Source organism: Opisthocomus hoazin, chromosome 6, assembly GCF_030867145.1.
Source record: "Opisthocomus hoazin isolate bOpiHoa1 chromosome 6, bOpiHoa1.hap1, whole genome shotgun sequence".
NCBI classification, from domain to species: domain Eukaryota; kingdom Metazoa; phylum Chordata; class Aves; order Opisthocomiformes; family Opisthocomidae; genus Opisthocomus; species Opisthocomus hoazin.
The window spans coordinates 13815615-13840726 of record NC_134419.1 but is presented as its reverse complement, the minus strand read 5'-3'; the positions used below and the strand labels follow the sequence as shown (position 1 = coordinate 13840726).

Here is a 25112-nt window from a genome sequence, read left to right as displayed (position 1 = left end):
CTGTATAGTAGCTATAATTGTTAGAGGTGTCAGGTTGGATTTGCAGCCTCTTTAAGAGGTAATTCCTGTAATTGTTTCTTTTTAATAAGCACTATCGAAGATGTAAAATAAAGGAAGGGGTTCAGGAAGTGACTGTAACATGTCAGGCTTTATAGAATGCTGTAGAGCTTTATGGTTTACTCATCGGAACTTCAAATAACTGCATTGGAAGGGTCGGTAATAGCTGTCTGACCATGAGCTCTAAAAATTATTCTGTTTCTTATTTTCAGAAAAACGATTTGTGCTTTTTTTTCAGCTGAATCAGTCACGTGTTTGAAGATCCTGTACGCACAAACCTGTTGATATGCGCTATTGATCTTTCTGTGTCTTTATTTTGGCTTTGGACTTTATCGGGCCACGATCCCCTTTTGTTGTGCTTTACAGCCTGCTCACAACTGTGATTTTAAGACTGTAGTTACTGTTTCTGTTGTGCTGTAGTTATGCTCAGAGCTTTACAGAAAGAGACAGGTTCAAAAATGCTGACAGCTTAAAGTGAATTTCATATAGCATGTTGGCCAAAAGCAAAACAAGGTTAACAGTGAGAGATTCTGATTTGTAGACTAAGGCCAGAAAGGACTGTTATGTTAATCTCTTCTGACTTTCTGCATGAAGTACATAGATACTTTATTTATATTCTCCCTTCTTTATGCCTGTATTGAAATAGGGAAGGATGACTAGAAAAAGGGAGTGAGTAGAGGCTGGTAGATGTTCAGTCAAAATATTGTAATTATGGGGGGAATGTAAATGAGGAGGACAATTACAGCATGTTAGTACATGATTACAGAAAGTATGCATGATATTACAGCTGTTATTGAGCAAGCAATATGTATGTGTCCCATGGGTCTCAGTTGCTAACGTTGTGTGAATTGTTGCACAGTGCTGCAGATAAAATATCAATAGCTATCTCGCTTTCTTTTGGGCAACTGATATTAGAACTGCTGCTGTCACTGCAAATGTAAGTAGGTTATTTTTAAGTGAGTTCTGTGATTTGAGACTCTTTGCTCTCCTTTGTGGTCATAATAAGCTTGGCTAATATCAGAGCTTTTTTGCTAAAATTATCTCCCCAGCCATTTTCTCTCTCGACAGTGTAGTCCTCTATTAAGCATGTAATTCACTTTGTTCATCGTTCTTTGCTTCTGTGAGATTTTTTGTGATGCGCTGGTCTGAATTCATTTGCATTTGTCATTTATAGGCCTGGATTCTTAGGTGTTCTGATTGTTTTTGGATTTGTCTTCACTGGGTCCCATTTATTTGCTGTTCCTTCAAATACTGGAAAAGTGAATACTATTTAGGTCACTGTGGTGAGTTGTCTCCAGTGGGGATAACTGAATAGGTTTTCAGTGCATAATGGTATGCAAATAATACAGTTCTGCCTCACATGGGAATAGACTACTATATGCACAAGCTTTCTGTGACCTTAATAGGTCTGCAGGCATCATAATACACCATGTGCTGCTGTAGCGTAGTATCTGATGTACGAATATTTCAACTGTGGTTGAGGGTGAAGAAATGTATGAAATAACTCTGTGAGTTTAGTATGTGATCCACACACCTTGCTGTGTATGGAAGTGTATACCAGTGATATAGCTGATTTACTTTTGTAACATAAGCAGTAGGTTTTCATAATAGTCACCATTAATGAAACAGAAGATGCTTAATATCTTACGCTTAGAACATGCTAATCCATGAGATTCGTAGAGTGTCTTCGTGCACATTGCAGGATGAAACTGAAAAGCATACAGTAAAATGATAAATAAGTTACTCCATTAGACTGTTTTTATGTTTATGATGTTTCACATGTAAAAATACTTTTTAAAAATTTTGCTTCTTTTTAGTTTATTAAGGGCTCTAGAGTGATTCAGAAAACAGATGCTGCATTTTAAAAAGCTTTGCTTTTGTGAAGCTTTCTGTGCAAGAGGATGCATTCTTCCTAAAACTTCATTTTACTTAAATTAACTTGTATTTCTACTGAGGAAGGCTTATATTAAGCACAAAGGGAGGCTTAGCGGTTTAGACTTCCATCAAATAAACTGCATAACTAAAAAGAGAAGATGCCAAGCCTCGCACTCTTGTACTTGAAAGTATTGTGTTCTCTCTCACGGGTACTCAAGATTAGAGAAATTTTAAAGGCTTTGCATAAAAACAGGGAGTTAGAATTAATTTTTGCTTAAGCAGGGACGTGTCAAAAGCTTATTATGGTAATTTTTCAATTTTGTCTTAACTGTTCACACATTTTTAAATAGTTGTAGAATTGAGTGGAGGCATAATTGATGTGTTGTGGTTTGTGTTTTTTTTTTTCCTTGGGCCATCATGAAACGTAGCTCAGGTGCACTTAGGCTCAGAAGAAGTAGGTGTGCTAATTAAGTAGATGAAAATTTTCATAACATAGAAAATTTGCCTAATGGATTGGAATAGTATTCTAAGAATGGTTCCTCTATTCTTAATTACATCCAAGTAGCAAATATCAATATTAGATGGAGACAATTAAACCACAGAAACCTTAGTGAGAAAGCGTAATTCGTAGCAGTAGAGTTTTGGGGTTGTAGAGACTATAATCTTCATAATTATTATAGTAAACAGTAACAGTAAAAGTCTACATTAAAAAAAAGTTAGTTAATAACTTTATTCATTGTCTTCTAATGTAAATTAAGAGCTGAAATATTGTGAAATGAAGAGCTACTGCTACATTTATTTTGTTAATTCTTAATGAATTAAAAAATTGTAAATCTTGTCTATATCATAACAGCCTATAATGTGCTAGGATAGTGGTTTAAAAATCATGCTTGTTCTAAAACAAGTTTTAGGACTTCCCTAATTAAAGGAAAACCAATTTAGCAAAACTTTTAGTGGTAAATTAAATCACTCTTTCTTTTAGTAAATACAGTATTTAACAGGTGAAATACTGCTCCAGAGTTGCTTTCATTTTTGTGATCAGTTTTTCTGTTCCTTAGGAGTCTTTGGTGGAACAAGCATTGCAATTGGCATGAGACTTACTGGCAAATGTGCAAGTGAGCAATACTCCTAAGTGGTTATTGATCAGTAAGCTTTATATGCAGAGAGAGGGCCTCTTTCCTAGCTTCCAGCTATTTTTTCTGCAGAAGCCCCCTTGGGCTATGAAGGAGCTGCCTTTGGATCCCCAAATTATGCCCAGAATTTTTCTGGGTTTGTCTGCAGTAGAAGCTGGTGAAAAAACAGAGTTTTGCTGTATTACCAGGATGAGGTGTATTCGGCTTGATCACTCCTCCTGTTGCTGCCGAATGGCTGCTGTCAAGACCCACTGTCAGTTTCTCTAACGTGTGCCTTAGAGTGGTCTGACTCTTCCTTGGCTCTTCGCTCCCCAAAGGCTGTGAATGGGAACTACCTGACTAAAAGTGCAATATGGTCATGCAGGCTGTGTGAGACGAGGCCTGGATGGGAGGGTCAGCGTCCATTCTGGCTGTTAAATTAGTTCTCCAGTTTACAGGTTTCTGGTGTTTTTTATTTGTGTCCCTTCAATAACGACACCAGGAAGAAGAAAGCCAAGTGCGTGCATGGATGTGTGTGTGGAGTGGAGGGAAAGGAGGGGATGTTGTTAGATCCTTAAGCACAGGGGGAAGTATTTCTCAGTCTTTATTCCTTATTTTATTGCGTAATACTGATTACACTGGGCTTAGAATCAGCATTTGTGTGTGCGTGTAAGCACATGTGTAATTTGAGTGACTGAGTTTTTCACTTGGTTTGCGTTACGTGTTACTAAATATGTGCAGGATCAGGACCTTTCTATATAAAGCAGATTACTGAAGTATGTTATAATAGGTTGTCCAAGATGCAAGATTTAATTCCATTTTCTGGTGTCAGTTCAGTGTTCTGCAACATTTTTATTTTGTACATAACCTTGTATGGTTTTTATTAATCATTACTTTTTTATTGTTTACACATGAAAGCTTCTCTGATGGACAGTGTTTATTTAAATGGTATTTCAGTGAGTAGTAAAATCAGCAATAATAATTCTGCTAGGTTTTTTCTTCTATCTGCTGTATTTCTTCTGAGCTTATGCAGCATAAAAAGTAGCTGCTACCAATAAGCTCACATTGATAAGAAAAAAATATAAAAGCTATCAATCTTAGCTTGAAGTATTTTGCAGTGCTGTGATGGCAGATACATTTCTAAACACTTTTCCTCGGGTGAAGGCACTGTTAGCTCCAAATATATTCACACATTTATCCCACTTAACCATGTAAACTTGGTGAGGTGTTATTGGTGATTTTTCTGTGTTAAGTTAATTATATTTTGTTTACCCTTCAATAGCATGCTCTGAGGAGCACGGCAGTGTAACTCACAAGCTCTTGACAGGACTGATGAATGGCCAGAGATAGAGATATTGGCAGGCTGCTCTCTAGTGCTCTGCCTAGAATTGTTTTCCTGAATAATTCAGAGGATTGAAATTTGATGAAATCATTTCCATTTGAAGAATGAATGGAAGGGGTAAATGAATGAAGACTCCAGTAGTGGAGCAGTTGTGTTCATGCTGTTGGACAGACAAGACAGCATCCTGTATCGTCGTTCTGTGCAAATGGTTTGTATGAGGTGGTGATTCAGCTTTGTGCAAGTGGTTACTTGCGTAGGGATTGGCTTCTTGCTCGGAGCGTGGCACTGTGCCATAGCCAGCTCTCCCCTCCCCTTAGCCTGCCCTGGGGTGAGAGGCCCCACAGATGGACAGCTGTCTCCTCTGGCTTGGTGGGTCTGGAGAAGCCCGGCTCCAGTGGCGGGGCTCCGTGAATTAGTGAGTGATCGTATGTTTTCAGGAGTGCTTAACACGAAAGACCAACTACACATAGGTGGCAGACGAACAGATGATGAGTAGTACTTACAGGGGACTGAGTGAGAACATGACATCAGGAGGGCAGTGACCTGTGCTTAGCTGAGGTGATAGGCAGGGAAGGGGTAGCTGGGTTGCCATTAGAGAAGACCGTCTGTGGGTTATTGCTTTTTAAAGACTTAGCTTTTCGGGAAGATGTTGATACTGCACGTATTACATGTGATACTCTGGGAGAGTGTGTACTCTGCTACACTCAGTCATTCTTCCAGAAAGATGTTCTTTGTTGAGCCCCACGTAGCATTCAGCTGGTGAACCTAGTGTCATGCAAACGTCGTGTGGGAACAGTGAATATTTATGGTACCATAAATCTGCCATTCTTTCTTAATGGCAGCTGCCTACAGAAACTCTTTGCAGGAATGGATCTGCTCCCTGGGACTTCTTGTTCTCTGACATACCGAGCATAACAGAAATGGCTTTCTGGTGTAGGTGTAATTATGTGCAACCACTAAATAAATGTCTGTATTACTACTGCATCCATATTTTATGATTTGTTTTCGAGGTTGTGTAGCAGCTAGAGTAGCCAAAAGTATGAAGTTGATATTTCAGAATAGTTCTTTTTCCTGTTCCTTGTTTTCTGCTCACATAGAGAGTACGTACAACAAACATGGGTGAGAATATTTGTCTGGCGTATGAGTGCAAGACTCCTGAATAGAACAATCGCCTTTAAAACCTGGGTGGTGGTGGGGAATAAACCAAGCTATCACCAGCTGTAGTAGAGTGGTTTCTCACTGAAAATTAAAATGTTTTGCAATAAAAACACAGCCATATTTGATCTTGCTCATAGAAATGTGCCAGCACCTTTTGCCTCAGCTCTGCTTCTCCCTCCATCCAATTTTTCATACCTGCCTCTTAAATGTAATGCTGTTTTGAGTTGTGCAAGCTGGATCTAGAAAATGTGGAGCTCTGCTGCACACATGTATAATGTAGCACACAGCTCAGGGCAAAAGAGAACTTTTTAAATTACAGTTGTAGAGATTTTAAAAATGAGTAGTAAATACTATGTGAAGAAGGAATATTTATTTGAATCCCAGTTTCTTAAAATGTAGCTGTTGAGATATTTGATAAGATCTTATACCCAAAATGACATATTGAGTATAAGATCTAATGCTGTTCAACATCTGTTGTTAATACAGCCTGTCGCCTGGAAATAAATGAATACATACTCATGGGATACCCAGAACAAAATGTCTGGTTAGAAGCATCACTACTACTTTGAAAGGAATAGCATAATAATTTGTGAACATCATAGTTTCTCCATATAAACAGAAAGAACTTTGAATTTCAGTGATCAAAATTATACTTCATTCCATTCATAATGGAAGTTCAAAGGCATATAGTTCATTTTACAAGATAAAGAAAAAAACCTGCATCAGAGCGTATTGATTTAAGAGCATCTGAATGGACTCAGCTTGTGGTCCAGAGTGACGCTGTGGGAAATCCCCCTTAGATTTCCAGGGAGGAAGCGGGAGCGCTGTGCTTCATTGGAAGGTTGGGCTGGGTGAGGCTGGTGCCTGGGGTAATCCCCCCAGGCAGGTGGGAGTCCACTCGTGCAGGTCCTGCCTCGGCTCTGCAGTGCTGAGAGGTTGGTGCTGGTTCTGCTCCCACTGGCAACGCGACGTGTGTTTGTACGAACAAGGTCTGCACTGCAGAACACTTTGAGATAATGTTTTCCCAGGGGAAAGGGAGCAGTGCGTGCTGCTTGGAAAAATAGTGCGCTGAGAATAGCTTGGCCCTATTTACACGCTTGTATTTTTGCGAGTACAAAATACCTTTGTCCTCTAGCAGCCTCTACACACCCTTTTCACCTCCTTTGTTCTTTGCAGCTGCGGTTTCTGTCTGCTTAACCCAAAGTTTCAGTAGGAGAAGTGAGTTGCTTTTGTATCTGATCATTTTTGGAGATCCTGTCTGCTGAGGTCTGCCTCACTACTGCGTGTCTTTGTCGTTTGCTGACCCCCTCTGGTGTAAGGACCTCAAGAAGTTTATCTGTCTGCTTGTGGCATGGCACAGTGCACTGAATGCCCTTAGCCTTGTTTTTGCTAATAATCCTCTCCTTGTTTAAATTAATTAAATATAAACATATTAAAAAAGAAGGATGTTTCTCAGAGTAATGGTGGCCAAGTTTTGAATACTGAGTCTACTTAAGCTGCTCATCTTCTATTTTTGCATGCTTCACTTGGCATGAAGCTTTGTGTTTGCAAATATAATTCATATATTTGCAGTGGACTTAGGTACCATTTTGTGAAAAACCATGATCGTGGCTTCATCTGAGTGTATGAATTTGATTAAAATATAAAAGCCAGTTTAATTAATATACCTTAAATAGTGGGTTTTTTTTTTCTAAATGCAACTGTTTGGTGTGACTTTTTTCATCGCTGCCCTAAAGCATACGTGTAACTGGCTGGTAGCTGAGCAGGTGAGAGCTCAGCCCTTGTACCTGGGCAGCGGTCGGAGCTCTGCTGTGCCAGTCAGTGGAAGGCAGCTCCAGGTGGGTACTGGTGCCGGCCCAGAGGTGTGTTGGGTAGCTCTGGATGCAGCAAATCGCACGCCGGGGTGTGGAGACCCCCTGGTACCATTTCTGTTGTGCCTGCCAGGCGGGCATCATTCGGCTGAGCGCTGGCTTCGCTGGGAATTGAACTGCACTGAGTGCCAGGTGCTGGGAAATTAGAAGAAGTATATTATGTATTGTGTCACAGGTTGGAAGATTAATGAATAATTGTTAAACCACTAAAAGCACTTTAAAGTGCTATGTAGTGCTGAGAGATAAGACTGAGAGTAGCGAATAATAAGTAGAAGTTCATTTCTAAAAAGCCCTTATAGATTACATACTTTAGAAGGAAATGAAAAACTAAAGCTATCGTAACAGTATGATAGTTTATATTACAGTGATTATGGAGTTTTCAAAGAAAATATTTAAAATGCATTTGTTGGCATTAATTTAGTTTAACTGCTGTTCTTTCCTATGTCCTTCATGAGTTTTTGTTGTTGATGAGTGAACTTTCCTCATTATTTTATAATATTGGAGATATCAGTAATCATGGCACTGTGGTTAATAAATACAAACCAGGAGATTAGACAAAAGAGCTTTAAATTGTTTTGCAGATTAACAGGCACCATTTATGTTGGAGTTCTCTTGCGACTTTAATCTTCCTTTGGGCACTATTACTCCATGACTGGAGTTATTTGATTTCCCCCACCCCCCTGTGAGGACCCCAAATCCAAACTCTAACTCACAAATTAGAAGTGCGTACTTCTGCTAAAAGCTTTGAGGACACACTTTATGCTGTGATTTGCTTGTGATACATATAAATTAATTCTGAAATTAAACTTTGTTGTGCGCTTCATCGTAAGCATTGAGAGGATTACCCAGTTTGAAATTTTAAATTGCCAGTGAACCTGAACTGTTATGGAGCTTCTCTAGGAAATCTATAATGTGCTATTGGCATGGTGCACTTCGTGGCAGAGTTTCTGAAGGAGTGTCCTTGTCCTTCAGTTTGAGATCAGTGGTTTTCTTCTGAGATGAGAAGCAGGCGGGCTGTTTGAGTTTTGGATCTGAGGTTGGCCTTGGAGTTCAAAGGCCTGTTTTGAAATGTGGATCTTGCTTTCTCCAGATTTCAGTACTCGTCTTTAACATAACCCTAACGTAGAATCAGGTATCTTGAGAAACAAGAAAGAAAACCTTTAGTATTGCAATGGAAGAAACAGAAATGTTCATTTAAGTGGAGAATGACCAAGAGGAAAACTTGGAAGTTTACAGCCCCAAACGCACAGAATTCATGCCAATGATGCGACAGTGACGGTGAGCGCTGCACAGAAAGCAGCGAGCGTGCTCCCCTTCCCCGCGGGTGCTCGCTGGCCCTCAGACTGGTAGAGGTGGAGAAGTCCACAGTGGGGTGCACGCAGGCTTCCCCCCGGCGCCGTGGCTGCCCCCGAACCCTGCCTGATGTTTGTACCGTGCCTGCTGCAAGAAACAGGCCAAACCTGGCCTTAGGGCGTGCTGAAACTCCAGAGGGAATCAAGCAGGGATTTGTTCGAAATACGATAGCTGCCGCTTTAATAGCACAGCACTTGTAATGTTTGATTTTTGTGCAGTTACCTAGGGATACTTTGCACTCGTGGTACAAACAGGCACCCTCTGCCTCAGGTTGGGGAGAACATCCCCCACACCAAGGGTGGTGTGCCCGTTCATCTTTAAGGTTTTGCCAGCTTGCTTAAAGCCTTGTTTGGAATAAAATGCTGGAGGGGACTGAAGAATTTGCGTATCCCTTTGCCATTTGGGAATTACTGCACTCCTGACTGTATGCACTGCTTTCTCTACTGCTGCCATCGAAAGGTGGATGCTGAGTTTAACCCAAAGCTTTCTGTTACAATATTTTTGTCTTTATTGAGGTCACTAACGCAAAGGGAGTTCTGCTGGAAGAGGACTGAAGGGTTGGATTATAATGCTATTTAACAGTGTTTTCCAGATGAAATGTTAGTACATGACGATTTAAATCTTATTTCTCTTCTGATGTAACATTTTAAAATTAAACCATTCTTAATCTGATTACCAGTTCAGCTTAAATAATTTTATTATTTTTTGCATAAAACTAATTTTAATTGGCATAAAAAGTATTGCATTTTTTATGAAACACCTTCATTGAAAGTCTTGGATACTTTCCATTTGGGTCCCTACAGACCCATCGAGTTTGAAAATACACTGTTTTATTCTCTCCTTAATTACAGTACTTGGAGCAACTCTCTGTTAGCAGTTTTTAAGTTCTACCAGATAATGAGTCTACCAGAACTAGAGAGTGTACAACAGAAAACTGGTCACAGGAGGAAGCTTGCTGTTGCTTAGCTACCTATCTTTTTAATTTGGAATCTCCAGCAATTCGATAATGACTAGCCCTTAAGCTGCTAAATGTATTTGTTCCTGACACATTGTACCATTTTGTATGTGTATTTCACCTATGTGTTACTGCTATTATTGCAGGGATAAAGAGGGCATTTACAATGGGGTTGTATTGTGGTGTAAATCACAAAACCTAAATAGGTCGGTTAGATAAGCAGTACTTGGTATACGAAGTTCTTACGTGGGTACTACAGCAATGAAATTCAGAACAACTTGAGCCAAAAGACCTATTGCCTCTGCTCCTTCAGATCAGTCCCAAATAAAAGATCTGCAATTTGTAAGCACGGCAGCCAATCTGTGGCTTTTAATAGTACACATTCTCACATCAATTTAGGCATAATAAAGATACATAATTAATTACAAATTAAAATACTGCATCACTTACATATTTTTTTTTGTCCATTTAGCATTTTTTTGCAAGTGAGAAATGCCTGACTTTCAAAAATTGTCTAACTAACAGAATTTTGCTGGAATAAGACCCTGAACTACACAAAGTTCATAGGGTAAATACAGAATTTTTAAATTTTTTTTTAGGAATCTGGGAAAAACTTTATATTCATTGATGCTTTCTGATCAGTCCTAAAATTGACATAAAGGGACAGTTTAGATAAAGATTGCTTGTGGCCACAGAACTAGTATAAGTGTAGAAAGAAAATCTGTCTTTTCTAAACCCTTTTCAAGTATGTGGATCTAAAAAGCAAACGTTTTCATTTGCTATTAAAGCAGTTCTTTCTTACTTTAATAGTTTTTCGCATTTGGAGAGATCTCTGTGACTCGTCCCCGCCTGCCTGCACAGAATAGTCAAAGCAGCTTCTGCAGCGACGCAGCAGAGGCTCGCGCCTGTTGGCAGAAGGCATCGTGCCTTGGCCTCTCACTGCTCTACACCGTGCTGCTGGCGTAGCTGCCACAGCTCGGAGCGATGCCGCGCTTCCTCGCAGGCATGGGGACACCGCAGCCATGCCAAGGGGACAGAGCTGTTGGAGGTGCTGCTGCAACCGGGCCGGCTGAAAGCTCTCTGCCAGCCTGTGTTGCAGGTACAATTTGCAGACGTAATTTATGGAAGCAGCAACTCCATCTTACATGTAGATGGGTTTGATTCACAGGTGCAAAATGCAACTTTCTTGGGAATGTATGATTAAGTTAATTTAAAGAAAATTATGTATTTCAGCTCTTACAGGTATACTTTGTAGATTTAAACACGAATCTGTGTAATCCCCTTTTAGATATTCATAAGCTTTTGATGTCTGCATGCCCCTAGTGGAAAATACTGGCATATTTCAATATAATTTTGTGCTCAGTTAACCTTACTGTTGACTGACAGATGTACAATAGAGTTGCATCTCTTTGCCCTTTTATTGTGGTGTAATATTTATGTGTAGATTTTGGTTTCTGGGTCTGTAAATCTTTCTCATTAAGATACTTTGTTTTTAAGATGACTAACTATGTAGCTCTTGTATAGTCTCATATGTGTGTTTTGCTATGCCTTCATGCTTTCAATCCTTCACATTTTAACATTGCATCCCGTAGCTTTAAACCGACTACGCATATGTCCTTAGATTTCCCAGCGCAGAGCTGCTGCTGCACTGGCCTCCCTTTGCTTGTGGAATTCCACAGAGGCTTCAGCACGTGGCATGACAAAATGTAAAACCATACTCATAGATCACCTTATAAATATTTATTCATATAAATTCTTTAAAGAAATTAAATTACGTGTTCTATACAAAATAGGAGAGGGAGGCTTTTAGTGTCACTGACTGCAAATTGGAGTCATTTGTCTGGAAGGGTCAGGTGCCAATTTGTGGTAAGGAATTTGTCTGAGATCCAAGAAAAAAGATTGATAGTACAAAGAGATTGATGAAACGGGCACTGCAATATGCACACGAAGTTATGGGTTAATTAGGAGGATTTAAACAAGAAAGTTCCTTTGTGCAGAGAAGTGTTGCGTGCTGTTGCTCTCAGCGGCGAGGTGTGCTGGCAGCCTGTTTGAACACGCAGAGCTGATTTTCCGAGACGTTTGTGCGGAGCTGTGTGGCTGCGAGCATCAGCGAGGTGGCAGATTACCAACAGCACGTACGCTGCAGCTGATGAGCGCTGCTGGGGAAACGGAGCGGTTTACATCCGTAGACGCCATCTCTGCTCGTGGCTTTGGTGGTGGTGTTGATGTAAATTATAATGCTGGTTCTGTGATTCCTGTGGCAGAGTAAAATCATTAATATTTCAGAGCGCCAAGTTCTTCAGGTGTCTCAGGTGACACGGCTGTTTGTTATACTTTTTTAATTACAAGCATGGTACTTCAAGAAAATCCTAAAGCTAAAACTATGTAGCTTAGACAATGGGAGCTGAGCAATCGACAAACATTGTTTTCTCCTTGATAGAAAAGCTGTTTTGAAAGAACAGACGCTGCAAACTGTTCCTTATTGCATTAAAGTTCACCAGCCACCTGGTACATTTAGTGGAGAACGACAAGCTTCCGTACGCAGATTCCTGCAGAAATTGAAACAGTACCGTCTTCTATAGTTATTCACATGGCAGAAAGAGAATTTTGAATCTGACTTAAATGCAACAAAACCAGAATACTCTCTGTGCCTCTTGTCTCTCATTCTCTACAAGGACAAAATAGTGCAAATCTTTCAGCAAGGCAGGAATAAAAAGCTCAGCAAGCACTTCAGTATTTATTATTGTAGTAGTAAATCATCTCTGTCTGCCTAGCAGCTCTGTAAAACATACCTGCTGAGGGCAAGAGCAGGCACAGGCACGAGGGACTGAGTTGTACTTCTAAATACTGTAATTCTGATAGTTTTGTCATTATATTCTTAATTAAATTTTGCATTCATGTAGCCTCAACTTATTCTTAGCCCCAGACATTTCTCACTGAATATGGAGTATCTGAATTTTTTTTAAATAAGGGGAGGAAGAGGACAGACAAGTTTTATCTTGTCTTACTGCTAAGTGTGAGATAGAAAAGACCTTAACAAATTGCAGTGTACTGCTCTTTACTGAAGATGAAAAAATTGTTGAAGGGACAGGTATTTGAATTGCAGAATATATTTCTACATTAAGGAAAGGCAGTTAGACTCAGTGAGGCCCCTGGGAAATGTGATTGACATTAAAAACAATCCTATTTTGTTTTATGATACTCCTGTAGTAATGAATCTTGGCTTCTTATGTGGCTAGATTTCTGTTTATTCACATAAATCTGAGTACAAAAGGAGCTGTAGGTAGTGGAAAAACAACACTGTCTTTTCTCTTTCACATTTTCGCTTGTAGGAACTGTTTTTCATACTTGCAGCATTTTTCTCTTGTATTAACTTGAGACCAGATATAAGAAACTCTGTCCAAACAAAAGAGTTTGAACATGTCCCACAGCGCTGATACGCACCGCACAGTGGTGTCTCAGGCACAGTTCTAGGGGCCTTTCTGTGGTGCTTAACCTCCCTGCTTGAGTGGCAGCTCACCTCCCGGCAGCCTGGCCACCACATCAGGAAGAAAGATGTTTCTGCTTGATGAAGAAATACAGCTTGTTGGTATTTTTCTCTACTGCAAGGATTTTTTTTTTTTTTTTTTTCACTTGATAAACACAGTGCCTGGTTAATGTGAAAACTAAGTATGAACTCTTTATTTTTCTCTTTTTGTTTGCGATTTCTTTTTTTCAGAAACCGAAACAAAAGGACTGGCATCCTCCTGGAGGATTTATTTTAGGACTCTGGGCATTGATCATCATGGTTTTCTTCAAAACATACGGAATCAAGCACATGAAGCACATCTTCTGAATTGGAGCAAGCAAGATGATTGCATTGACGGCTGCTTTGGATTCACTGGTGTCATCGGAGTTCTCTGTATGTGTGTTATGGTCGTAGTGAAAAACAGTGTTGAGATCTTCTAAAGGTTCTTTTGAAGTCCTCTCTTCTGCCCGTTCCATTGAAAAAAGTCTAGCCAATGGTTTTAGTTAGATCTTTGTCTTGTTTTAAACATATTTTAATGCTTTTCTGAGCAATTTTTCTGTTTAACCTCAAAAAAAAAGAGGGACCTAAACACAGTAACAGAATTGCTGAGGTTCATTTTGAACTGTAAATCGGCAAATTCTTTCCTCTGTACTTCAAAGTAAATCTTAGAAGTAGTCAACCTATCACTGAAGAACTAGATATTGTGCAGAACGTTATTTAAGATGTCATTTTATCAATAAAAACTTAAGCCACTTTGCAGACTTCGGCATGACATAATGAAAGCTTTCTTCACAAAATAAAAATACTCTAGAATATATTGATTTTTTTTTTCTTATTCTTTTTTCTTCTCTGTTAAGTACAACCCTTAGATCAGTCCTTTCACCTTAGGCGATTTTGAGTCTAGGATTCTATGAGTTGGGGAAAGTGAACGAAAAATGTATGATGACCTCACTGAATCTACTTAAAAAAAGGCTGAAAAAAGTGAAACTATGAAAACTTCACCATGGCCATTAGGAACCCTCCATAGGTGTTGTATTTTGACTCCATACAATATGGAGTTGGATGCTTTCAGGATTTTCAGTGCACTGACTGGATTTTTTCACAGAAAAAAATTGACTGTGGCATCAGGATGAAAAATGTTACAAATTGTAGTATTGTGTTCTGTACTTTCTGAGCCCTTGGAAAATAAGCTTAATTGCCTAGGTTTTGTAAATTCTGTTTTGGCATATTGATTTGTTCTTCTTGGACATTTACTGATGAATGTATGCTAAAGGGGTTTTGTCTGTATCATATACTGACATTAATGAAGAGAAGAGCAAGTTTGTGCATGTGTAGGAGCAAGTCTGTCAGCAAGGAGAAGCTTTTGCAGTATGCTTTTGGAACCTGTTCTGTAGCTGAATCATAATAAAGCTTACCTAATGCATGCATGGTGTAAGTGCTAGATACGTATCTCTAAAAGTTACTAGGAATTATTCGTAATCACACCTAATATCACAGCCAATATATTTGTCTTAGAATATGGTATCAAGCATTTTCGTCTTGCACAGAACATACAAATTTGAGTGCTTAAACACTTTTTTCCTCTCTTTCGGATTGATTGTGGCATCGTAGCCTCGGGTTAGGGGTACGAACTGGTCAGAGCGCTGTGTGTCTGCGCTGACTGGGAGGGCTACGGAGGAGGCAGCCACTGGGGCTTCCAGCTGTTCGTAAGGGCTGCTGCCAGAGAACGATATGAACAGTAGAGTAGTGCAGCTCTTGCGTATTAAAACCTTGGTTTCTTTCCTCCATACATCTTCTAGGCTTGACAAGGATAAAGGTACAAAATGATCCGTTATCAGGAGGTAAACACTGGCCTGCTAGACCTCTACCTCCCTGTAACGTTCCGGTACTGAGGACTGTGTTGCATTTTCTGGTGAACAGCAGGAGTTGTTTTCAGTAGCACGTGCTAAGCACCAGGAACAGGAATTAATCTGTATTCAAAAGCATTCCTACACCACTGCCCTTATAGTTCTGTAAACTGATATTCTGTGATAAATAATACTGGAGTTTTCTTCCCAGTTTGCCGATGAGGCATTTCTGTGTAACTGCTGTACCAGTGGCGCTGCCAACAACGGTGCAGCTTGGGGTGAGAGCAGACAGCTCTGCTGAGGTGCCGCCCCCAGCGCCAGAGGAGCTGAACGGGGCCCAGCAGTGATCCTGGTGCTGCATCTCTGCAGCTCTGCACAGTGTCGTGGGTTTGGGGTGGGTTTTTCGGATAGCACCCTGCATAAGCAATGACTTCATAGCCAAAATCTGATAGAACGATGACTCTTCTGAAAATCAAATAACCTTCCTCCCCCGCTGCCCCCCAGCTATTTCTAATGCAACAATCAGTGAAGATCTGTTATAGACAGACTATAGAAATGCAGAGAGATACTATACAAATGTGTAGACGTGGTATAGAAATGAATCCTACAGAATTTCTTGGCGGATTTGCTTAGCTTTCATTTTTTAATCCACCCTTTGATACTCTTTTTCAGTTGTAACGATTATTTTTAATCAAATATTTATTTCATAGGTAAGTTTTGTCACACTTTTTTGAAGTGGCTAAAGTGAAGCTGATAGAGCTTTGTGCCTTGCTTCAGTTGCAGTTAAACTTACTCAGACTCCTCTGGCCTTACTCAGTTTTTCTCCTTCCCTCTTTCAGCCACCTTTTGCACGAAGTGACAGACAGGAACATCTACAGCACTCAGCTGAATTTTGCAAGTAGCAGAAGATACCAAAGATGCTGTCTTTTTAAAAACTTACCTGTTTGGGGAAAAGAAGGCAATTAGGTGGGTTATTAAAATGCAATTTATAAAGAGAAGCACTCAGTAAGTGTGCCTGTGAAGGTGATTAAATTGAAGTGAGAACAACAATTTGACTGGAATGCAGCAAACTGTGCTTCGGGCATTTCTAACATTTTTATATGCACAAAGTGAGGAGTGGAAATACATCGTTCTCAGAGTCACTGTAAAGTTGCCTGTGCTACACTTATGAGACAGTATTTTCTATACTGTGATAACTTTTATTCCTTGAATAGTTATAGTCTGAAATCAAGTACAGAAATGTCACAGAATTGTCTGTAAATGCGTTTTGTATATTTATTTATTTAATGTTAGTAATCTTTTCATTTTCCTTGAGAGCCCTTCAAATTTGGTTTGGGATCTGGGCTCTGGGAACCCGCCAGGTCGTCCTCACTCACAGACCATTCGTGTTTTCCAGGCCAGACAGGCTCCTTGTGCAGTGTAGGTGCATCCTCTGTTGTGGAATCCAGAAAACAAGCCAGGTGGCAGTTTCTTGATGTTTTGTTGCATAGCAATTTCTAGAGCAGAATTAAATTCCAGCAGAATTAAATTCCAACATTGGTGTAACAACAAGGGTGGACAAGGGAAAACCTATGGATGTCATCTATCTGGAATTTTGTAAAGCCTTTGACGTGGTCCCCCACAACATCCTTCTCTCTAAATTGGAGAGCCATGGATTTGATGGGTGGACCGTTCGGTGGATAAGGAATTGGTTGGATGGTCGTAGCCAAAGGGTAGTGGTCAACGGCTCAATGTCCAGATGGAGACCAGTGACGAGTGGAGTCCCTCAGGGGTCCGTACTGGGACCGGTGCTGTTCAATATATTCATCAATGACATGGACAGCGACATCGAGTGTACCCTCAGCAAGTTTGCAGATGACACCAAGCTGAGTGGTACGGTTGAGACACCAGAAGGATGGGATGCCATCCAGAGGGACCTGGACAAGCTGGAGAGGTGGGCCTGTGTGAACCTCATGAGGTTCAACAAAGCCAAGTGCAAGGTCCTACACCTGGGTCGGGGTAATCCCCGCTATCAATACAGGCTGGGGGATGAAAGGATCGAGAGCAGCCCTGCTGAGAGGGACTTGGGGGTACTGATAGACGAAAGGCTGGACATGAGCTGGCAAGGTGCGCTGGCAGCCCAGAGGGCCAACTGTGTCCTGGGCTGCATCAAGAGAAGTGTGGCCAGCAGGTCGAGAGAGGTGATTCTGCCCCTCTACCTCTGCTCTGGTGAGACCTCACCTGGAGTACTGCATTCAGCTCTGGAGCCCTCAGCACAAGAAGGACATGGAACTGTTGGAGCGGGTCCAAAGGAGGGCTACAAAAATGATCGGAGGGCTGGAGCACCTCTCCTATGAGGACAGGCTGAGAGAGTTGGGCTTGTTCAGCCTGGAGAAGAGAAGGCTGCAGGGAGACCTGATTGCAGCATTTCAGTACTTAAAGGGAGCCTATAGGAAAGATGGGGGCAATCTTTTTAGTAGAGGCAACAGTGACAGGACGAGGGGTAATGGTTTTAAACTAAAACAGGGTAGGTTTGGGCTAGATTTAAGGAAGAAATTCTTTACAATGAGGGTTGTGAAACACTGGAACGGGTTGCCCAGAGAGGTAGTGGAGGCCCCATCCCTGGAAACATTCAAGACCAGGTTGGACACGGCTCTGAGCAACCTGATCTATTTAGTGGTGTCCCTGCTCGCTGTGGGGGGGTTGGACTAGATGACCTCTAGGGGTCCCTTCCAACCCAAAACTTTCTATGATTCTATGATATCGTGAGTCTACATAATGTCAGGTCTGCGAACCAAGCATGCCCATGCTTGCCAAATTTTGTACAATCATGGCTGTACCTGTACTGTGTAACGGCATTGAGAGGTCTTGCAGCGGGTTTCCACAGACGTGTAGAGTACTTGTTTTGTTTCAGTTTTGCAGCTCTGTTTCAGGATCACGTATTGAAATGCCTTACTGTTACTGAGCTGAGGAAATGGTGAGTTAACAGTAGGGTTCACACGCGTTCTCTCATGTCTCTGCACTTCATTTGATTTCTGAACTGCCTGTGAAATGCTGTAGACATTTGAGAATGCTGTTTTGTGTGACCATGCCCAAACGTTTACACAAATGTATGGCTCTAAGCTACACTTCCATAACAGACTGAAAAGTGAGATTCCCACAAAAACCAGTGGAGAAGGAAGCCTGAACAGTGATGAGACAATGACCATTTCACTGGTCTGTGCCAGCTAGATCTTTTTTATATTTACGTGACCACTATGAAATGCTGTCTTCTTAGCATAAGCAAAGATCATAGACTGTTCAAAAGTGTCCTCACAAATATCATTAGCGACAGCGTATCTCTTCTAGTGAGTGGACTCTTTTTGGTGGTGGTGGTGGTTGGTTTTTCCCCTTAAAAGCTGGTCTCCATTATTGATTACAGAAAAACAAATGTAATCTGGTTCTAATTCTGATTGGTGAGCGTCTGCAAATTGAGCCCATTTCATCTCTCATTTTCGCAGTCAGGGATTTCCATTCTCTGGTACCACATCCATGCAACGCACTGGAAGTCAGTGATCTCGTGGTCTAATGTGCTTTCAGGTGGGCATCATGGCGTGCTAAAGGAGGGCTGAGTAGCACATAGTATGAAATCAGTGATTTGTGAAGGAGCAAAGATCAGATTCAGCCATGAATTTATCATGGGTGGAGAGGATTTGCAAAGTGATAACGAATGGGGAGGTGTTGTACTGAATTCCTGTAAGAGAGATTTGAAGGACAACCTGTCCCACTGAGGCAGACACGCGGGGTCTGCAGCCCTGGCCATCCTGATCCCTACGGCATGTCATTCAAGTTTCTTTTTTTGAAGCTTGAAGAGCTGCTTCTTTCTCTTCTCTGGTGGATGCTTAGAGGGAAGGAATAAAAAGAAGTTTCTTGTCTGAAGAATTCCAAAAACTGAGCTAATTACCCCTTCAGTATAGATGGGGAAATGAGTGCTGCCAGTTGCTGATAAATAGATTTGATCCAGTGCTTTGTTGTACTGTGAACTGAAAAGCTTCTACAAAGTTCAGGGTGATTTGGACTTGATAAAAATGGATGAAGTGGAAGGCAATTCACAACGTGGGAATGGTGTCTTTCACGGAGCCTGTGGCATTTGGGAGATGACAGCCTTTGTACATGGTACAGTCTGGGGACAGAGACTGGGGGTGTCGGAAGACTCTGTCCCTGCATGCAGATCTTCCACCTCAGTCTGTGTCACAGAGCTGTGCGTGACCTGGTAGCATTTTACCATGCTTCCAGACTGAATTCACCTCTGGACTGAGGACCAGCAGAAAGTATTTCAGCCATGAGACTAATCTGTCCATAAAGCGATGAACTACAGGAAAGAGCAGTGTATATAATGGAAATGTCTTCTCAGCCATCACTTCGCTCGTGTACAATAATGAGCATAATAGTTTTTGCATTTTTTAAGTGGTGAAAAGCAGTTAAAAAAAACCCAGGGAAATGTGTTTCTTGTGGAAGGTAATATCCTCTGCTGCGTGCACTCTACTGTTACCTCTGCTTTACCTCTTTCCCTGAGCTTTTAAAAATAATCTGCTGTCGGGAAATGCATCTTAAAAGCTTCGGTGTTTTATGATGAAAACTTGTATATGCTGCATGAGATACTCTGAAATCAGCATTTCATAGCACTAATTTCACTTGCAAGTTCTTCAAAATGTGTTACTTTTTCTCCCTTAATGAGGATTTCTGCCTGATTTAGTGGTTAAATTGATAGTGTTTAAGGTTTCAGTTCAAAGTTTATGAAGATGTACATCTATTAATGTTTGATTGTGCCGTGTCTTCTTCCCCATGCAAATTTTAGATTTAACTTTTTTTTTTTTTCTTTTAATGTACATGCACAAAGAACACTGAAGCCATGTCCAAAACTGAGCCAGTTTTGCTGCTCTGGCCAACAGGCTTAACACAGATGCAAATGGTGTCAGCAGAGGTGATTTTGGTGGCATTGTTTACAGTAATCCACTGAACAGAACAGGCTATACCAGAACCAGAGTGCTCCAACGGTGTAACAGCAATGCTGGCAAAGCTCTACCATAGATGCTGTTTCATACAAAGTGATTTTTTTCACACTGCTGACCACTGCACAGCTTTGGTGACGCAGCTCCGTAGGGACCAGGCCACCGGGCTGTGGTTTAGCTGGGAGATTCATGGCGTGTCGTACTTGTCCCTGTCTCAAAGTTCACTAATTTGAAATAGCAAATATATTTCCTTTCTTGCTTGCAACAGAACTTACTGCAAGAATGCTGGCATATATTAAATGCTTGACTAGGTCCACTGGTTTGGCGTGTGGTGGGCATTTTAAGCTTAGGCGCTGTCCTTTCTTTATATCCAGTTCCAGTATAATGCTGCTTAGTTGCAGCGTAATGCTGCTTTCCTGTGTCAAATGCTTCAATGTTTACCAATGAAGAGCATCACTAAGCATTAGATACTGCTGTTTGGGGGTTGTTAAGTTACTTTTTCTGTGCTGCCTTTCCTGTCCAGGGTAGGTTTGTAGCTCAAACTGTGATGATTTTAGGGTCCCCTTACCTCCCCTGGTCTTTATATTGCAAGGGGAATGGCAAATAGGGCCATCAGTACATTGTTGCAATGTATGTTTGTATTTTGTACTGTTCTTTTACGTACCCTTCTCTGCAGTAGTCCCTGACTCTGCGGGTTGTGTGTATAGAAGGTTTTCTGCACTTGCATTTGTAACTCATTTCCGCATAGCTGCTGCTCTGCAATATCATTTGCAATGGAGTGACAAGGAATAGCTTTTTAGTGTTTCATGTAACGCTCATCTACAGATGTATAGCCATGTTAAAAACAAATAATGTTGTAGTGGGAAATCTTCCAGTTTTGCCCAACACAAATGAAGAGTCCCACTGAATACCAGTAACCTCTTTCAATTTTGGCTTTGTGTGCAGCTTGTTTACAGCAAGGATGCGATGGGGGAAGCATATCCTCATAGGTTATAAATCTGCTCACTACTTTTGCCTTTTTTTGTTAAAACATAAACCCAACCTAAGCTCTTGCCGGCCACACTGAATCGTTCCCTTCAGAATTTCCTTCGTTTTGCTATGAGTGGACTCACATCATGCTGCATGTTTGGATCCGAACTAACAGGCTCCAACTGATCTGATAGCAAGGTGAAGTCGGCAAAGCCCTAAAACCTCACACCTTGCTAAATCTGCATCACTCCATCTGCCCTGTGCGTCAGGAAGTATCTAGTGTCCTAAAAGCTACTGATGTTACCTGAGCAGTGCTCTGGTTGTGCAAAGAAGATGACAGATTTAAGTATCAGTAGGCATCTCCTAAAGGAGATGAACCTGCTCTGAGAAACCAGATCATTAAGATGACTTTCCTTGGCTGGTGGAAAGGGTCTGGTCTGGCTCCCCGTCTGAGCCAGATGCTTTGACATTGCTTCCAGTACAATGAGAATGCAGTTGCTGTTGTTAGATCTTGTGGCTGCCTGGCACGTTGTGAGTACGGCAAGACTGTAACTGGGCTTTAGTGTACAAGTTGATGTTCATTGGATATGGGGGTTTTTTCATATTTATTACTTACCTGTGTGTTTAGACAGAGTCTAGCTCCTGTGTCCTGTGTGACCTATGCTGGGTGCCAAGGGAAGAGTACAGAAAAGCAGAGCAAGTATGTTGTGACGTTTTCCTGTGGAATTCTGCTTGTAACCTTAAGCTGATGATGTATCCTCGTAGCCTGATTTCCTGTGTTCAGATGGGTTCCGTAGGTGAGGATCTTCTCTTTTATCCCATGTTACCATAGCTTCTTTGGAAGTCTTTTAAGAGACACCTTGCAAAACTAGTTGTGGCACTCCTAGTGCATTCATCACCGGGATCTTCTTGTCCACTTGCTTCAGAGAACTTTGAAGAACTCTAAATGGATCTGCAAGGCATGATTTTTCTTACAAAAGCTGCATTACATCTTAGCCAATGTATCTGCTTTATGACTGCTAATTCTGTTCTTTGTTGCCGTTTTCCATCCGTTTGTCTGGGTTGCTGGGGTTGCTCGTCTGTAGTTTCCTGACTTTTCTGTCTTCCTGACAACTCCCGGTCGAAGCACCCCACCGTGGACACGGACACCGTATGTTGCTCATCTGCTGAGTGGTTTCTCTGGCTTGGTCTGGTGTTCAGCGACAGACAACACAAAGAAACGTCTCCTTTCCTGCTGGCAGTGCGAGCATGTCCCCTGCCAGCTGTGTGCGCTGGCTGGCACCCCGGCAGGGTGCCGCGGGAGGGAGGGACATGGTGCTTCCCGGCCTCTTCCCGCACATCTGCGTCTGCCGTGGAGCCGGTTCTCTGGCCAGCCGTGGTGACAGTCACCATCTTTGTCTCCACTGCCGTACTGAGGCTCCATCCACATGGTGCTCAAAGGTTATCAGTTGGCATTTCGTCTTTTGTTGTAATTTTCAGTGTAGAAAACATTTATTAATCTAGCGGTTTTAACAGTATTGAACATATGCAAAGCCATTTTACAGCCATTTTGTAAAACATCCTTTGAGTTTTATACTTTTCTGCTTTAGTACAAAGAAATCTCTCATCACGTTAGACTCTTGCCCTTTCATATTTCCTAGGTTTTTTTTAAAGGAGATTGTCTTTAAAAATTCCTTTTCTCCTCCTTTCTCCTTTCTCCATATAAAATCTTATACTTGTGATATGTAAGGTGTGCTTTTGCGGTAGGCAGCTGGAAGTCAGTGATCAGTATTAACTGAGGCACCAGGAAAAGTGCAGTATTGATACCGGTAAGGTTTCTGTAACTTTCTTCTCTTTTGCACTACATTTTGCTGTCTTACAAATACTCTTTCACCGTTTAACAGTTTCTGATGGTTTTTTTATCCCTAAGCTATGTTTTAAATTGAAGTAGAAATTGCATCTCCTTGCATCAAGTAAAATAATTAACTTTCGTTAGTCAGAGGTGATTATCAGAATTTTTCAACGATTTTTTGTGGCACACACAATCAATTTGTAGAATATTGAAAAGAAGCTTCTGCAGGTCAGCCATTGCTGCTGAGCCACAACCTTCCGCTCTGTCCGCTCCAGCCTGACTCTGATTTTCATCTCCCAGGGGAATACAGCTGGATAGCACCAACAACGTTTTATTCCTTACCTTTAGATTCCCCTTGCCCCATCCCCCACTGTCTTTCCAGTGATTTTTAGATTATTGTGTTCTTGCCTCCTTAGAGCTATTTTGGGTAAAAATCACCTAGTTTCCTATGAAGTTTGCCTGAGAAGTAACTGCAGTACAATACCCTGATGAGCACCTCCTGCAGAATTTTATCAGTTTACACTCCTGTTCATCTGTATGTGTATATAATATATGAAATTGCCGTTGTGTGTTCTACTGGCCAGAGCCAGGAGTAGCTGTCAGCAGACCTGCATCTCCAAAATCTAGTTCTAACGCTGTAACTTGGTCTCAGTAGTTTCTTAACCTCCCCTTTCCTCAGGTTCCTTGCCCAGGAACAAACAGTATTAGCGTGTCTTCCTGAGGTGCTTTAACTCGAAGGTATTCTCAAAGGGCATCGTGGTTTTGCTTTCTGTTGTGCCGTTAGCTGGGTGTCTTGCAACCTGTGTGCCAAAGCAACAAAAACCAATGGTTTTATTTTCCTGTTCTTGGTTGCAGAGATATTTTATCATTCTCAACTCCAGTTGCACATATCACGGCGTAAGAGCTATGGTTCTCAAGGTGAAAAACAGCTACCCTGATGAAGCCAAGCATAAAAGCATAAGGTATGCAAGGAGTTCAGAACTGAAGTAACATAGATCTTAAAACTGCTGATGTCTGTAAACACTGTTTTGCAACAGTTCTTAGTATGTGAAATGATGCGCGCTGAAGATCATGAATCGATCAAATCATAGTGAGGAGTGCAGGATGACAGCATAAACCAGAGAATGGCAGCAGTGCCTACTTCCTACTACTTATCTCTGGTCTGACGGCATTTTCTATCATAAATCTGTTTGCTTTATAACTAGGCCATAAAACCTCACTTCAGGCTGAAATGTACCAGGATATGCTGTAGTTCAAAAATTGTGCTTTTGTAGAAAAATACATAGTAATTTGTAAATTAAAATCACAGCACTTTAAAAATTATTTGCATTTTTTGCACTCTTATAACTTAGGCTTTTTGGACTGGATTTATGTGGAATATAAATCTATGTGATCAATCCTATTTAAAACTTGCCGTCTCCTTGGCTTCAACAAATTCCTTTTGCGGTGAGTTTTGTATATACAGGTGTGACTTACTCTTAGAAAATACTGTCATACTTTTTGTAATTAGGTGGGGGAACTTGCTGAAACTTCCCAGGAAGTTGAGGAGACTGAAGTGAGTTTTGGGTTTATTTTGTTTATAAGACTGGATGTGTAGAAGGGTAACAAGAACACACAGTTGTTATTAACAGAAACTGAAACAGGAATATTTACAATCCTCAGCCTCACTCTGTTAGGAGTCAGGAGATCTAATGTCAGTTTATCCCATGTTTCTTCTTCACCTCCTTAACGCTTCATCTGATCCACTTGGTATTGACTGCTCTTGCAGACAGGAAACAAGCGTGTGGAGCGCAACGGAGTCTGGTAAGTCCCCATGCTCCTACTGAATACTGAAAGTAGATCTGTGTAATCCATTTTTAAATGATCTGTTTTTACAGTAACACAACTAAACACTTAGGACACACATCCTGCAGTCCTTGATTAATGGAAAAATTAAGAGCTCTATTTTAGAATGACAAGATCTTTTTATTAGTGTATCACTACTAAAATAACAAAAGGAGGGTGGCATCAGAGGACCTACTGTGATCTGTACCATCTCTTGCAGTCACATTAGAAACGATCCGTAAATCAACTTGACAGAGTTCATGAATTTGAGCAATGTGTGCTGGATACACGCCCCAGTACCCACACTGAAGGGGATGTTCAAATTACCATTAGTTCAAAATCCATTCTGTTTTTTGCAGAATGTTGTGAAATCAAGTGGAAGGAATGAAACACCATCAGTGAAAGAGGGAAAGTTAAACACCAGCTGACAAGAGACGGGT

At 41.1% G+C, this 25112-nt stretch overlaps 1 protein-coding gene across 3 annotated transcripts in view; it reads left to right on the top strand.

Annotated features, from left to right (window-relative positions):
* PIGK (phosphatidylinositol glycan anchor biosynthesis class K) overlaps nt 1-25112 on the top strand; it is an 82452-nt gene extending 57340 nt beyond the window's left edge. The window contains exons 11-16 of one of the 3 annotated variants that reach the window (XR_012764396.1): nt 13442-13624; nt 15918-16044; nt 23704-23810; nt 24201-24294; nt 24617-24651; nt 25032-25112. Coding sequence is in view for 1 of the 3 variants with exons in the window: in XM_075424726.1 (XP_075280841.1) it covers nt 13442-13558 (117 nt within the window). In the remaining 2 variants the exon portion in view is untranslated. Of the gene's footprint in view, nt 1-13441; nt 14655-15917; nt 16045-23703; nt 23811-24200; nt 24295-24616; nt 24652-25031 lie in introns of those variants that run through there. The other 2 variants (XR_012764395.1, XM_075424726.1) reach the window with 2 other exon arrangements.